Here is a 10250-nt window from a genome sequence, read left to right as displayed (position 1 = left end):
CACATAACTATTCCGTGCTCCGTTTTCATCGTTGAAGGTTGACCCGGCACCCCTCTGGCCAAGAGTCTAAACGCAGCCTCGCAAGCTAGCTCAGGATGCCGGAACATTCGACCATATATGATAAATCAACGTGACTGGTCTCTTCGCACCGGAACATAATGTGAACAACAGGGTGGTACGAGGCTTTAGGATACCGCCACACGCAGTCTGGCTATAGAATATCGATTTCTTTGCGGCCATGTGAGGACGACAAACGCAGAGGCCATCTGGGCTCGGGTCTGACGCCAAATCCAGAGCATTTACTCCGTACTATGTGCTTGTCTACGGAATTCGAAGTGGAAAAGAAAGCCCAGCCCGAGCACGGTGCGTTCGACCGAACTACTCCGTGCCCATCGAATCGCGACAGGGGAGAAGAAGTGCTGTTTGGCTGCTTACTCGGGAGTACTACGTAGCATATTCAGGAATGATGATCGGCAATGACCCCAATCTATGGCCGAGGTCTAAGAACCAGTCGGGGTTTGATTTTGCCATCGGCGCGTAAACATCCCAACTCTAGGTAGATTCACGTTTTGGGGAGAACGCGATGCAGCATGAAGCGGGTTTGGGACATGCGCGACCATGATACTCCTGGCTTAGACCACATGGTGATTGTCATCACAACGGTTCCAGAGCAAAAAACGGCGGGCATCAGGGGTGATCTGCAAAGCCCAATTGATCAGAGGGAAACGGCAAAGCTTAGCCGCAAGTTGAACCTCGGACGAGTGGTAACTGGTAGAGAACACGCGCGAGTCAAAGTACAATTGTCTTTTCCATGGCACCACCAACGTTCATCCGACAGGAACGTACTCCTATGCAGCTCGGTGCTCCTCCGTCGGCTGTTGGCTGTTGGCCGGGATACTTACGGAGAGGATCTACAGGAAAAGACTGCGGGCTTCTGACAGGTACGATATGTTGCTAATTGGTCGGATCGACCAAGTTTTCCAACGACGTCCCTACGTACTCCACAGTTTCGGCCGAACTCGGTCATGGACCAATCCAGGCGATCGCAAGGTTGAAGATAGGTCAATTGGTTTGCGTGGTGGGATTCCATAGTTCATAGCGATGGTGGTATAGTCTACGGAGTATGAAGTTCTTGGGCGAGTTTATGGGGGAAAGGAAGGAAGGGCACCAAAAACAAAAAAAAATTAAAAATTAAAAATTAAAAAATTAAAAAAAGGGGGAACGAAGGATGACAAGAGTCTTATTTTTAGCACGACGTTCTCATTGAACCAGGAGAATGGAAATTAATCAAAGACTCCACGAAATGGCAGCAACTCCGTAGTACTCTAATTTCCAAGTGCCGGGCGCTGGTTGCTGGGTTAAGAACCAAGTCCGAGCCTCGAGAGAGCAACTCTCCCATCGACGTCAGCAGGTCTGGCGGGCAGGACGTTCAGATCCAGAATCGGAACGCAGTTGGAGCGAGGACTCCACCGGAGATGGATTCCCATCGTCGAACCCTAAGCCGGCCCATTTGCAGCCGAATCGCGACGGATTCCATGAGGTTCTCGACGGCGGCAAGACGGTGGGCCGTAAATTACCCGTACCGTCACCGTAACGGTCGCCTTGGCGCCTGGCGGCTTGCAAGTTGCAACGCGTTTGATCGTCGCCACTGAAACCCTCCAGAAGACTGCAATCAGCATCCCGGCTTCGTTCGATCCCGGAGCATCCACGCCGGAGCCATGGAGTTCCTACCGGAGTATGGCTCCCGTGCGTTCTCGAGAATATGACGATGGATGACAGGCCCCGGTCACATCCTCAGACCTCACGCGGATCAGAGGGTGCGGGATATTGGCTCCAGACTGAATAATGGGTACATCCATTCCGGTTGGGACTACGGTACGTGCTTGAGAGAACGTGCGGGGAATAATCAATCCTGACAAGCTAAACCTGCAGCCTGCATATGGGTTATGGATTCTGGTGACAGTACGGAGTACGATCTATCAGGCTATCATTGACCTTACTGCTCCCTGGGTGAGCTATCCGGTATGTGCTCCGTCAATAGAACAATCCGACTCCATAGTTCCATGCCACGGGTTGGTTGCTATCCCGAAATCTGATAAACATCCGTCCACTCCATCCCCCTTTCCAGAGGCACAGTCGAAAGGCTGGAAGCTTCTCCGTCCGGTTAGCCCACGATTGCCCGAGCGGCCCCTGATAGGGTTGATCGGGTTTGGACTCCGTCCTTTTCCTCTTCTTCCCCCCACTTTTCCTTCCCTCTCGGACTCGAATACGGATGAACGAAGTTCGAATTTTCTGAAACTCCCAGGCCTCGGTGGGACTCGTGATCATCACAACGTCTAGGCCACATCCGCAAAGGGCTTCGAGGAGGTCTTAATCCAGCACTAACTGGGCACATACTGCTTCGGGACACCCTTCCTGCTCCCATCCTCGGCATCCGAATAGACTTGCGAATCTGGAAAAGACCGGAGCCCCCTATGACTCCACCTTCTCTTGACTACATCGAATGCCAAGGACTGGATTGAGCACTAAAGCATACTGATTACGCATTCCCTTTTGACCATACCACCTTGCAATCGTCCAAATCAGGCGAAAGAGAGGTGTTATGCGGTTTATCGACCCTTAGCATGGTCATTTTGGTTAGGGTTTCGTGTCTACTGGAATTCTCCGGAGTTCTCCCGTTGAACAACGGGGCTGGGAAACCTGGGATACGAGAAAAGAGGGGGAAGGGGGGGGGGGAGGGGAGGAAGAAGATGACGACGAAAAGACCAGGGTCGCCAGCGGAATGGTGTCGAGACAATTCCGTGCGGTATCTGTGGTCCCCTCTGCCTCCCGGACTTTTCTCTTTTCTTCACTTCCCTCTGTTGCCGCAACCGAGCTGACACTGACTCGCAATAAGTGGCCTCTCGCTGACCTTTGTGATGAGATGTTGCTTGGAATGGCTACGTGCAGAATCTGAAACGCCTAATGTGTCCCTGATGGTTTGCAGCACATGGCCAGAGCGCCTGAGGTCGACGTCTGTTTTGTATCCCTGACTAATGCAGTACTTCTTCACATTGTCTTTTTAGATTCCAACTAACATTTAGACCAGGAACGAGTTGAGCTATCCATGCAGGTACCCCGGTAGCACGGGATTTCTACGGCAAAAGGGACAGGGCGAGCCACAAAAAAAAAAACCAAAAACAGAAAACCAAAAACAAAAACACACTTCGTTTTTCTCTGTGGAGGGTACGAGTGGGACGCTCCAGAATTTATCCACTAGGCCAACAGACTAAAGTAGCCGCAGAACCAGTAACTCAAAAAAAAACATAATGGATATATTGGATTGAGGGACTAACGAAGGATTTACATGGTCGGGGTGAAGAGGGCAAGCTCAAAAAAAAAATTAGCAAAAAAAAACCCCGAATTCAAAAGAAACAGAGGGATGGAGAAACAAGATAGGAAGAAAAAAAAAAAAAAAAAAAAAAAAGGAGCCTCCTGGCGATCATAGAATTCTCCGACTGTCTTCCGGATACATCTGAGGCGACAAGAAAAGGATTTGTTTATTCAAGTTTCAGATCCAGCATTTGTTCTATACATAGACGGGCTTCCATCTCGATTACATGTATATAGTACATATCTAACTATAGATAGCAAAAGTCTAGGGAGTTCGAGATTCCTATGAGATCTGAGACGACACCACTTCCGCGTCGATGTATCAAGATTGAAAATCCAGAGGGACAAACTCCTCTTGAGCTTGACAATGAAGGAATGTCTCGGATTTAGCGCGTCGTCGTCGAATCTTAGCCTTAACCGGAGATTTCGCCATATCTGGAACGACGGCGCAGAACTTGGCCCTCGTGCACTGGGAACAACTTGGTGCGTGCTTTGAGAATCATTGCCCCGTGGATTTGGAGAATAGAGTTCCTAGGTCCAGACTAGAAGTCTCAGAGTGAACCCGTCCTTGTTGATGGGTTTGTCGATTACAGCCAGAGCCGTCTCATGACGGATGCAACCCAAGGTAACGAACTGCGGCCTCGAACAGGCCCTAACTTTGCCGACAAGAGTTAGAAAAATGCAGGATACACGAGGGCGGGGAAGGGGGAGGAAGTGGAGGGATTGGCCGTCGACGCTCCTACCATCCTCGCGCATGCAGCAGGTCGTATTCCCAAACAAGAGATCCTGAAACAAGAATGCTCTGTCATCAGTGGAAGGGTGGGCTCGAGTATTCTGGTCTGACATGGCTGGAAGACTGATCGTCCTGCGCTGTAGCAACCGACATCGGAAACTGCCATCTCAACGACGGCCTCTCCCCCTCCCTCTGGACGACCGGCTGGACGACCGGCTGGGCCCCTGGATGGCCGATATGTCCCGTTTGCTCAGATTCAGGGTGCCGCCGGCGAACTTCCCAACGGAAGGTCCTCCAACTCCTCGTTCCCGTCGCCCTGCGCCCGCTTTCTTGGGTGCCGGCTTTTCTAGGATGATTCCGTTTTCCTTTGCTTCTCTCCGTCGCTTGTCTTCTCGCTGTTCAGCCTTGGCTTTGATGCCTTTCCGGTGAGAGGAAGGCATGTTCTGCTTGTAAAGTGACGTCTTGGCCCCCAGTGTTTGCATTCTCAGGTCCAGAGCCTTGAGTCGGTTTTTGCCCGTGGGTGCGAGTTCCGATGCGGACTCCAGAAGGTGGGACTCCTTAAGAAGACGTTGCAACGCAAGGTCGTTCTTCAGGTCATCGGCATCGCCTGCCTTGTCTTCCTCACTCTTCTCGACTTTGTTCGGTGTGCGCTTGTCCGTTGTCGATTTCGAAGACAGAGACGGGGGTTTGGCGGTCTGGAATTCTCTCACATTAGAAAGTCGGGACCCCCAAATCCAACCATCCACGTATACTGTAGACGTACCATAAAAGCCTTGCGAGCCTTCTTGTCAAGCTCGTCGCCCTTTCTGGTGGACAGCTCCCGATGTTCGACTACCTCGACTTTGTTGTCACCTTCATCCTCGCCGGAGAGACCCCCCCATTCCGATCCACCTTCAGACCCCTCCGAGACTTCTTCGTCGGTTTCCTCTGCGTTTTCTTTTCCGTCGCGCTTGAACTGATCCCCAGGTAACTCTATGGGCTGGAATTGGGCTTCGAAAAATTTGCGGAACACATCATGAGAATGGGTATCGATAGGAGCCGTAGGGACTGTTTCTTGGTCCTCTGCAGTTGTGGATCTCGACACAACTGACGAGTCCCTCTTCCGTTTTCCAACCATGTTCAAATGGTAAACCGTGTGTCGGTAGTCAGGCTGGCGGGGAGTTTTCAATGCAGGCGATCGAATCGCAAACAGACTCGACAGGTAATTTTTTTTTCCCGGCGGCTTTACCTCGAAGGCACGTTTGGTCACGTGCGATAAGATACCAAACCAGCCCCTCGTCGGATTTCCACAATGGAAATGTTCGATCACCGTCAGTCAGAAAGCAAGAACGAATTGAATTGAACAGAATGACTAAATTCCGGCCTTGTATTGACCTTCACTCGGGTCAGGTTAAACAGATCGTCGGAGGCACCTTAAGCAACGTATCCGCGGACCTGAAGACAAACTACGTATCGAAGCTCCCCGCCAGCCACTACGCAGAATTGTATCATAAGCATGGTTTACGCGGTGGTCATGCCGTGATGCTTGGGCCTGGGAACGACGATGCTGCAAAGGAGGCACTCAGGGCATGGCCTGGGGGGCTCCAGGTTGCAGGGGGCATCACCGACAAGAATGCCCAGTATTGGATTGACCAGGGTGCCGAGAAGGTAGGCCAGCACTTCTGGGTATTCCCTTTGTTATCAGCCGACTCCTCTTTTTTGGATGCTGTCAACTGCTTTGGTCTACTATCGTCATTATTCAGGTAGCGGGCTAACCATGGTCTTTCAGGTTATCATCACATCATTCCTCTTTCCAGAAGGGAAGTTCTCTCTCGAGCGACTAGAGTCGGTTGTATCAGCTCTGGGTGGCGATAGATCAAAGCTGGTCTTGGATCTAAGCTGCCGAAGAAAGGATAATACCTGGTTTGTGGCCATGAACCGCTGGCAAACCATTACGGAGATGGAGATCACCCCGGGTCAGTGTTTTCTTGCTTCTTGCCTCTTGCGTCTTTCCTCTTGCTTTCCCATGGCTTCCTTCTCTTGGTCTGCACTTTCATCCGTGCTTTCCTGCAGTGCTAACCTTAAGATAGAGTCGATCTCGTTACTGGAGCCGTATTGTTCCGAATTTCTTATCCATGCGGCCGATGTCGAGGGACTACAACAAGGTATCGACGAGGAACTAGTATCCAAGCTAGCTCAATGGTGTACCATCCCGATTACATATGCTGGAGGTGCCCGTAGTTTGCAGGATCTAGAAAAGGTTCATTCGAGCAGTCAGGGAAAGGTTGATTTGACCATTGGAAGCGCATTAGACATTTTTGGCGGATCCGGCATTACATTTGAAGAGTGTATTGCGTGGAATCAATCTCACTAGATAGCCGAATATAGTCAGGTCCTTGATGGGCAATTTCAATCTGGTGCATCAGTACGAAGTAATACTTATAGACTATAGACTAGTGGGTGGTACTATATATAACTAGCAGACACCCTCCCACCCAATCCCGACTTGAACATAATTGTAACACAGTACTGTACTAATTTGAAATTGAACAATAGAATAAAAATTAAGGATTATAAATCTCTGATAATTTGTTTTTTCTTTTTTCCTCTGGTGCGACTCAAGTCGGCCTGCGAACTGTTGGTGACGCGGACAAGCGCCAAAAGGGTCGACGTCGCCGCCGAATGCGGCTAAAGCGTCTGTGTCCGGAGCTCCTCTCCCGCCCTCGCCGACACCAGCATCATCATCCATTCATCAATTCAGCCTCTGGACAGGATCCAAGCTTCATCCTTCATTAAGCGCCGCTGTCTTACACCATCGTTCTTCCTTCTGATCGGATATTGCGGTATCATTCAGTACCCGCCCGAACCTGCTCAGCGACATCACATCAATCAGTGCAGTTGTCGATCGCATCATCACTTCGCCAACGTCAAGATGAAGCCTGTCGTGTCGGTATTAAATGCGTGGTCCTGGTAAGCCCTATGATACTCCTCATTCCTCCCACGGCCCATTCACTGGCATAGCACTGACGATATTTGTTGATACAGCGTGGTCATCTCTCTTTTCGCCATTGTCATCCTTTCAGTCCTCGGGTCATTATACAAGGTTCGTTGCCGCCGTATTCACTGGCTGCGTCCCAGTCATCTTTACATCGGCAATCGCGCCGTTTACAAGAAGAAGGGCTGATAAGGATTTTGAAAACAGAGGGAACACCATGGATTTACCGGCTCTGAAGGTGAACCGGAGGATGGCTCTGCAGTTGCAGCCTCGCTTTTCACGGCCGTCGTGGTCTACGTTGTACGTTTGATCCACCCTCGATCCTGCTCAAATAACGGACATTGGGTTGCTGACTCTACATGTTCTCGTTCCAACAGGCTTTCTTCGTGTTCTGCGCCTTCCAAGCCTACCTCCACATGCGGAGTAACAGGGGAGGGGCCATATCCCTGAACTAGATGACCTCTCTCTCTCCAATCATTCCTACCGACGGCGAGATCCATCGCTTGCCTTGAACCACCCTGTAAAATCCGCCGGAAATGTGGATGGGTGTGAACCTGCTCCAAGGCCCTGCGGCCTCGGCAATATTGTCGGGCCGTCTGATAGAGCCCTTACACCGTTTTTGATACCTATGCCATGATCGAGACCGTTTCACGATCTTGTTGTTTTTCCCCCTATTGCTATTTGTTGTCGAGGTTGGACGTCCTCAAGCCGCCTCTTTCAGGTATTCTGTCAGTTCCGGAGTCCATTGCGGTCTGTATATAGTGTGTTGGGTTCAATAGATATATTCTTCTGCCACTCTACCATTTCGGCATGCCGTAGAAACTGGAGAGATTCCAAATTGACATTGATTCATTGCATCGCAAAGCATATGTATTGAAGTTCTTTTCATATACTATGTCCGGGATTATCTTGACTAGGAAACGCCCCCGAATAATGTTTGGAGAGAGAAAAAAAAAAGCCACCGAATAAGGAAGCCCTGGAACGCCGCATACCACATGAATTAAAGTCAAAACTTTTTTTGCCAGATAACCTGTTATATTCTCTTCCTCAACCAGGAAAGAAATCCGTAATCATGATCATATCGGGGGCTGCAATGCCATGGAGGCCGTCGTGCCCTCACAAATCGTCATATTCAAAGGGCTCTAGCATTTTGGACATGTAAGGACCATCCAAGCTGTAACCGAGCCGCGCGTAGTAGCTGCGCACACCGACGCCCGAGATGACGCTGATCTTCAGGCTGCCGTGTTCCTCGCGTGCAATGCGTTCCGCCTCTTCCATCAGCAGAGTTCCGAACCCACGATGCTGGAATTTGCGCGGATCCCGTCCGTGAACCGGCACGGCGGAACCGTATACGTGCAGCTCTCGCACGATACTGGTTTGTTGCCCGGTGAACTCGGGGCGGAAAGTGTGCGTGGCACTGCACTTTCGCAGTCGCAGCAAGCCGATGAGGATGTCCTGCTTGGGGTCTTCATATGCCAGGAAGGTCTCCCATCCACCGTTGGCGTAGTAGTCACGGCGGACGAGCTCGACTTGCGAGGGACGAATCTTGTTCTTGACTTCGTTGATGCCGACTTCGCGGGTGCGAACATCCCGGCAGGTCGTGCCAAAGTCTTTCATTCGAGCCAGGGCCAGCTCGCGCAGGTTACCGTTCTCAACACCCGAGGTCACCAGTGGCATGGGGATATCTCGCTGCACACGGTAGATGCGGGTCCACGGGGGCACCAGAGCGAGAATCCGGGCCACAATATCAACCAGCGCATTGGGGGTGTAATTCTTGTAGCGACCCGTCCGCCAGAGTTCGTAGAGACCGGTGCCACGAATGACCAGCGTGGGGTAAATCTTCAGCCCATCCGTTCGAAAAGCCGGATTCTCAAAATACTCCTGGAACTGGAACAGGTCGCGTTCCATGCCGACGTTAGGTAAATCCGGCATCATGTGGCTGACTACCTTGAACCCAGCGTCCTTGGAGAGCTTGAAGGTTTCCGCAACGGCGGCAACGGTGTGGCCTCGATTCGTGTCCCTGGCCACATCCTCGTACAAACTTTGCACACCCACCTCCAGTCGCGTACATCCATAGCGCAGCATACTGCTCAAATGGGTGTCCAAACAGTAGTCGGGTCGAGTCTCGATGGTGATCCCGACGCATTTCACGTTACTCATTTCGCCCGCTTGCACTGCTTCGTCGACGTTGTCCGTCTGGTACCCGCTCAGCGCATTGTGAAGCTGGGCAATGAAACTCTCCCGGTAATCCTCAGGCAGCGACATGAACGTTCCACCCATGATGATATATTCGACCTTGTCCACACTGTGACCGAGAGATTTGATCTGATCCACCCGCCCTCGCGCCTGTTCGAACGGGTCGTAGCGAGCTCGGATCGCACGCATGGACGTGGGCTCGTAGCCAGTGTAGGATTGCGTCGAGTATTCGAAGTCGGAATCGGGACCACCGGGACAATACACACAGATGTTACCGGTATACGCGATGTGAGGGCAACGATGAGGTTTGCTCATCACCGCGACAACGGCGATTCCCGACGAGGTTCCTGAGACGACTGGTTAGCGAGACCCGGCGGAGGGGGTCGGCGTCAAGGGCACCATACTGATCGGTTTCGCAACTAGCTTCGGAAGAATATACTTCTTATAGTGTTCGGGGACGGCCGCGATGATGGCCGTCAACGGAGGCAAATTGCCCAAGGCATGCTTTTTCGCGACCTGACTGCGCAGCCGGTTGAGGTTGAGGTCTTTCTTGGGTTTGGTATAATCGACCTGCGACTCGTAATCCTGAATCAAAGCGTTGGCGATGTCCGAACAGGCCCTCATGTAGCGTTCATTCTCCGGGGCGAGCTTTGCATTCGGCTTGGGCTTGGACGGGGGCGGCATCGTCATGGTGGCGGTCGCCATGTTGAAGAGAGGGAGGGGGCTTGCAGGTCGCAAGCGCACAGGCAGGCTCAAAGATAGACGAGCAGCAGGAGACGGCGAAAGAAGCCGATAAAGAGGAGGAGGAGGGGCCGTGGGAGGGAAAAAAAGCGGGCGAAGCACAACCGACCGCCCGCGACAATTCGGATCCGCTTAAAGCTTTGTCCCGAAAAGTCTCCCTCCCGACGACATCCTTTTCCTACATTCCCGTCACTCATTCATTCGCCTCTCCGCTCTTCCCTCTTCTCCCCCCCG

General features: G+C 51.7%; 4 protein-coding genes across 4 annotated transcripts; 2 read left to right on the top strand and 2 right to left on the bottom strand.

Annotated features, from left to right (window-relative positions):
- Positions 1 to 4272: 4272 nt before the first annotated feature.
- Positions 4273 to 5222, bottom strand: P170DRAFT_351315 (uncharacterized protein; the record flags this gene model as incomplete). Its single annotated transcript, XM_024843853.1, has 2 exons — positions 4273 to 4800; positions 4869 to 5222. The coding sequence occupies 2 exons, from the start codon at positions 5220 to 5222 to the stop codon at positions 4273 to 4275; spliced, it is 882 nt and encodes a 293-aa protein (XP_024707144.1).
- A 200-nt stretch (positions 5223 to 5422) lies between these two features.
- On the top strand, positions 5423 to 6472 carry P170DRAFT_401447 (1-(5-phosphoribosyl)-5- ((5-phosphoribosylamino)methylideneamino)imidazole-4-carboxamide isomerase HIS6). The gene is made up of 3 exons (XM_024846369.1): positions 5423 to 5752; positions 5874 to 6060; positions 6175 to 6472. Exons 1-3 carry the CDS (start codon positions 5453 to 5455, stop codon positions 6456 to 6458), a joined length of 771 nt encoding a protein of 256 aa, XP_024707143.1. The 5' UTR covers positions 5423 to 5452; the 3' UTR covers positions 6459 to 6472.
- A 544-nt stretch (positions 6473 to 7016) lies between these two features.
- Positions 7017 to 7534, top strand: P170DRAFT_471765 (uncharacterized protein; the record flags this gene model as incomplete). The annotated part of the gene is made up of 4 exons (XM_024852867.1): positions 7017 to 7054; positions 7130 to 7187; positions 7287 to 7379; positions 7457 to 7534. The coding sequence occupies 4 exons, from the start codon at positions 7017 to 7019 to the stop codon at positions 7532 to 7534; spliced, it is 267 nt and encodes an 88-aa protein (XP_024707142.1).
- A 399-nt stretch (positions 7535 to 7933) lies between these two features.
- Positions 7934 to 10082, bottom strand: P170DRAFT_377064 (Elongator subunit ELP3). The gene is made up of 2 exons (XM_024845390.1): positions 9680 to 10082; positions 7934 to 9622 (listed from the first exon to the last, which is right to left on the bottom strand). The coding sequence occupies exons 1-2, from the start codon at positions 9978 to 9980 to the stop codon at positions 8196 to 8198; spliced, it is 1728 nt and encodes a 575-aa protein (XP_024707141.1). The 5' UTR covers positions 9981 to 10082; the 3' UTR covers positions 7934 to 8195.
- Positions 10083 to 10250: the final 168 nt, after the last annotated feature.

This window comes from Aspergillus steynii, assembly GCF_002849105.1.
Source record: "Aspergillus steynii IBT 23096 chromosome Unknown P170scaffold_2, whole genome shotgun sequence".
Taxonomy (NCBI): domain Eukaryota; kingdom Fungi; phylum Ascomycota; class Eurotiomycetes; order Eurotiales; family Aspergillaceae; genus Aspergillus; species Aspergillus steynii.
This window is presented reverse-complemented; position numbering and strand designations above follow the sequence as displayed.

Bases quoted from the DNA above. Each gene is read 5' to 3' on its own strand.
- P170DRAFT_377064 (XM_024845390.1), bottom strand. From the start codon at position 9,980: ATGGCGACCGCCACCATGACGATGCCGCCCCCGTCCAAGCCCAAGCCG. The intron at 9,623-9,679 runs GTATGGTGCCCT...CAGTCGTCTCAG, and splicing joins GCTAGTTGCGAAACCGATCA to GAACCTCGTCGGGAATCGCC.
- P170DRAFT_401447 (XM_024846369.1), top strand. From the start codon at position 5,453: ATGACTAAATTCCGGCCTTGTATTGACCTTCACTCGGGTCAGGTTAAA. The intron at 5,753-5,873 runs GTAGGCCAGCAC...ATGGTCTTTCAG, and splicing joins TTGACCAGGGTGCCGAGAAG to GTTATCATCACATCATTCCT. The intron at 6,061-6,174 runs GTCAGTGTTTTC...ACCTTAAGATAG, and splicing joins GGAGATGGAGATCACCCCGG to AGTCGATCTCGTTACTGGAG.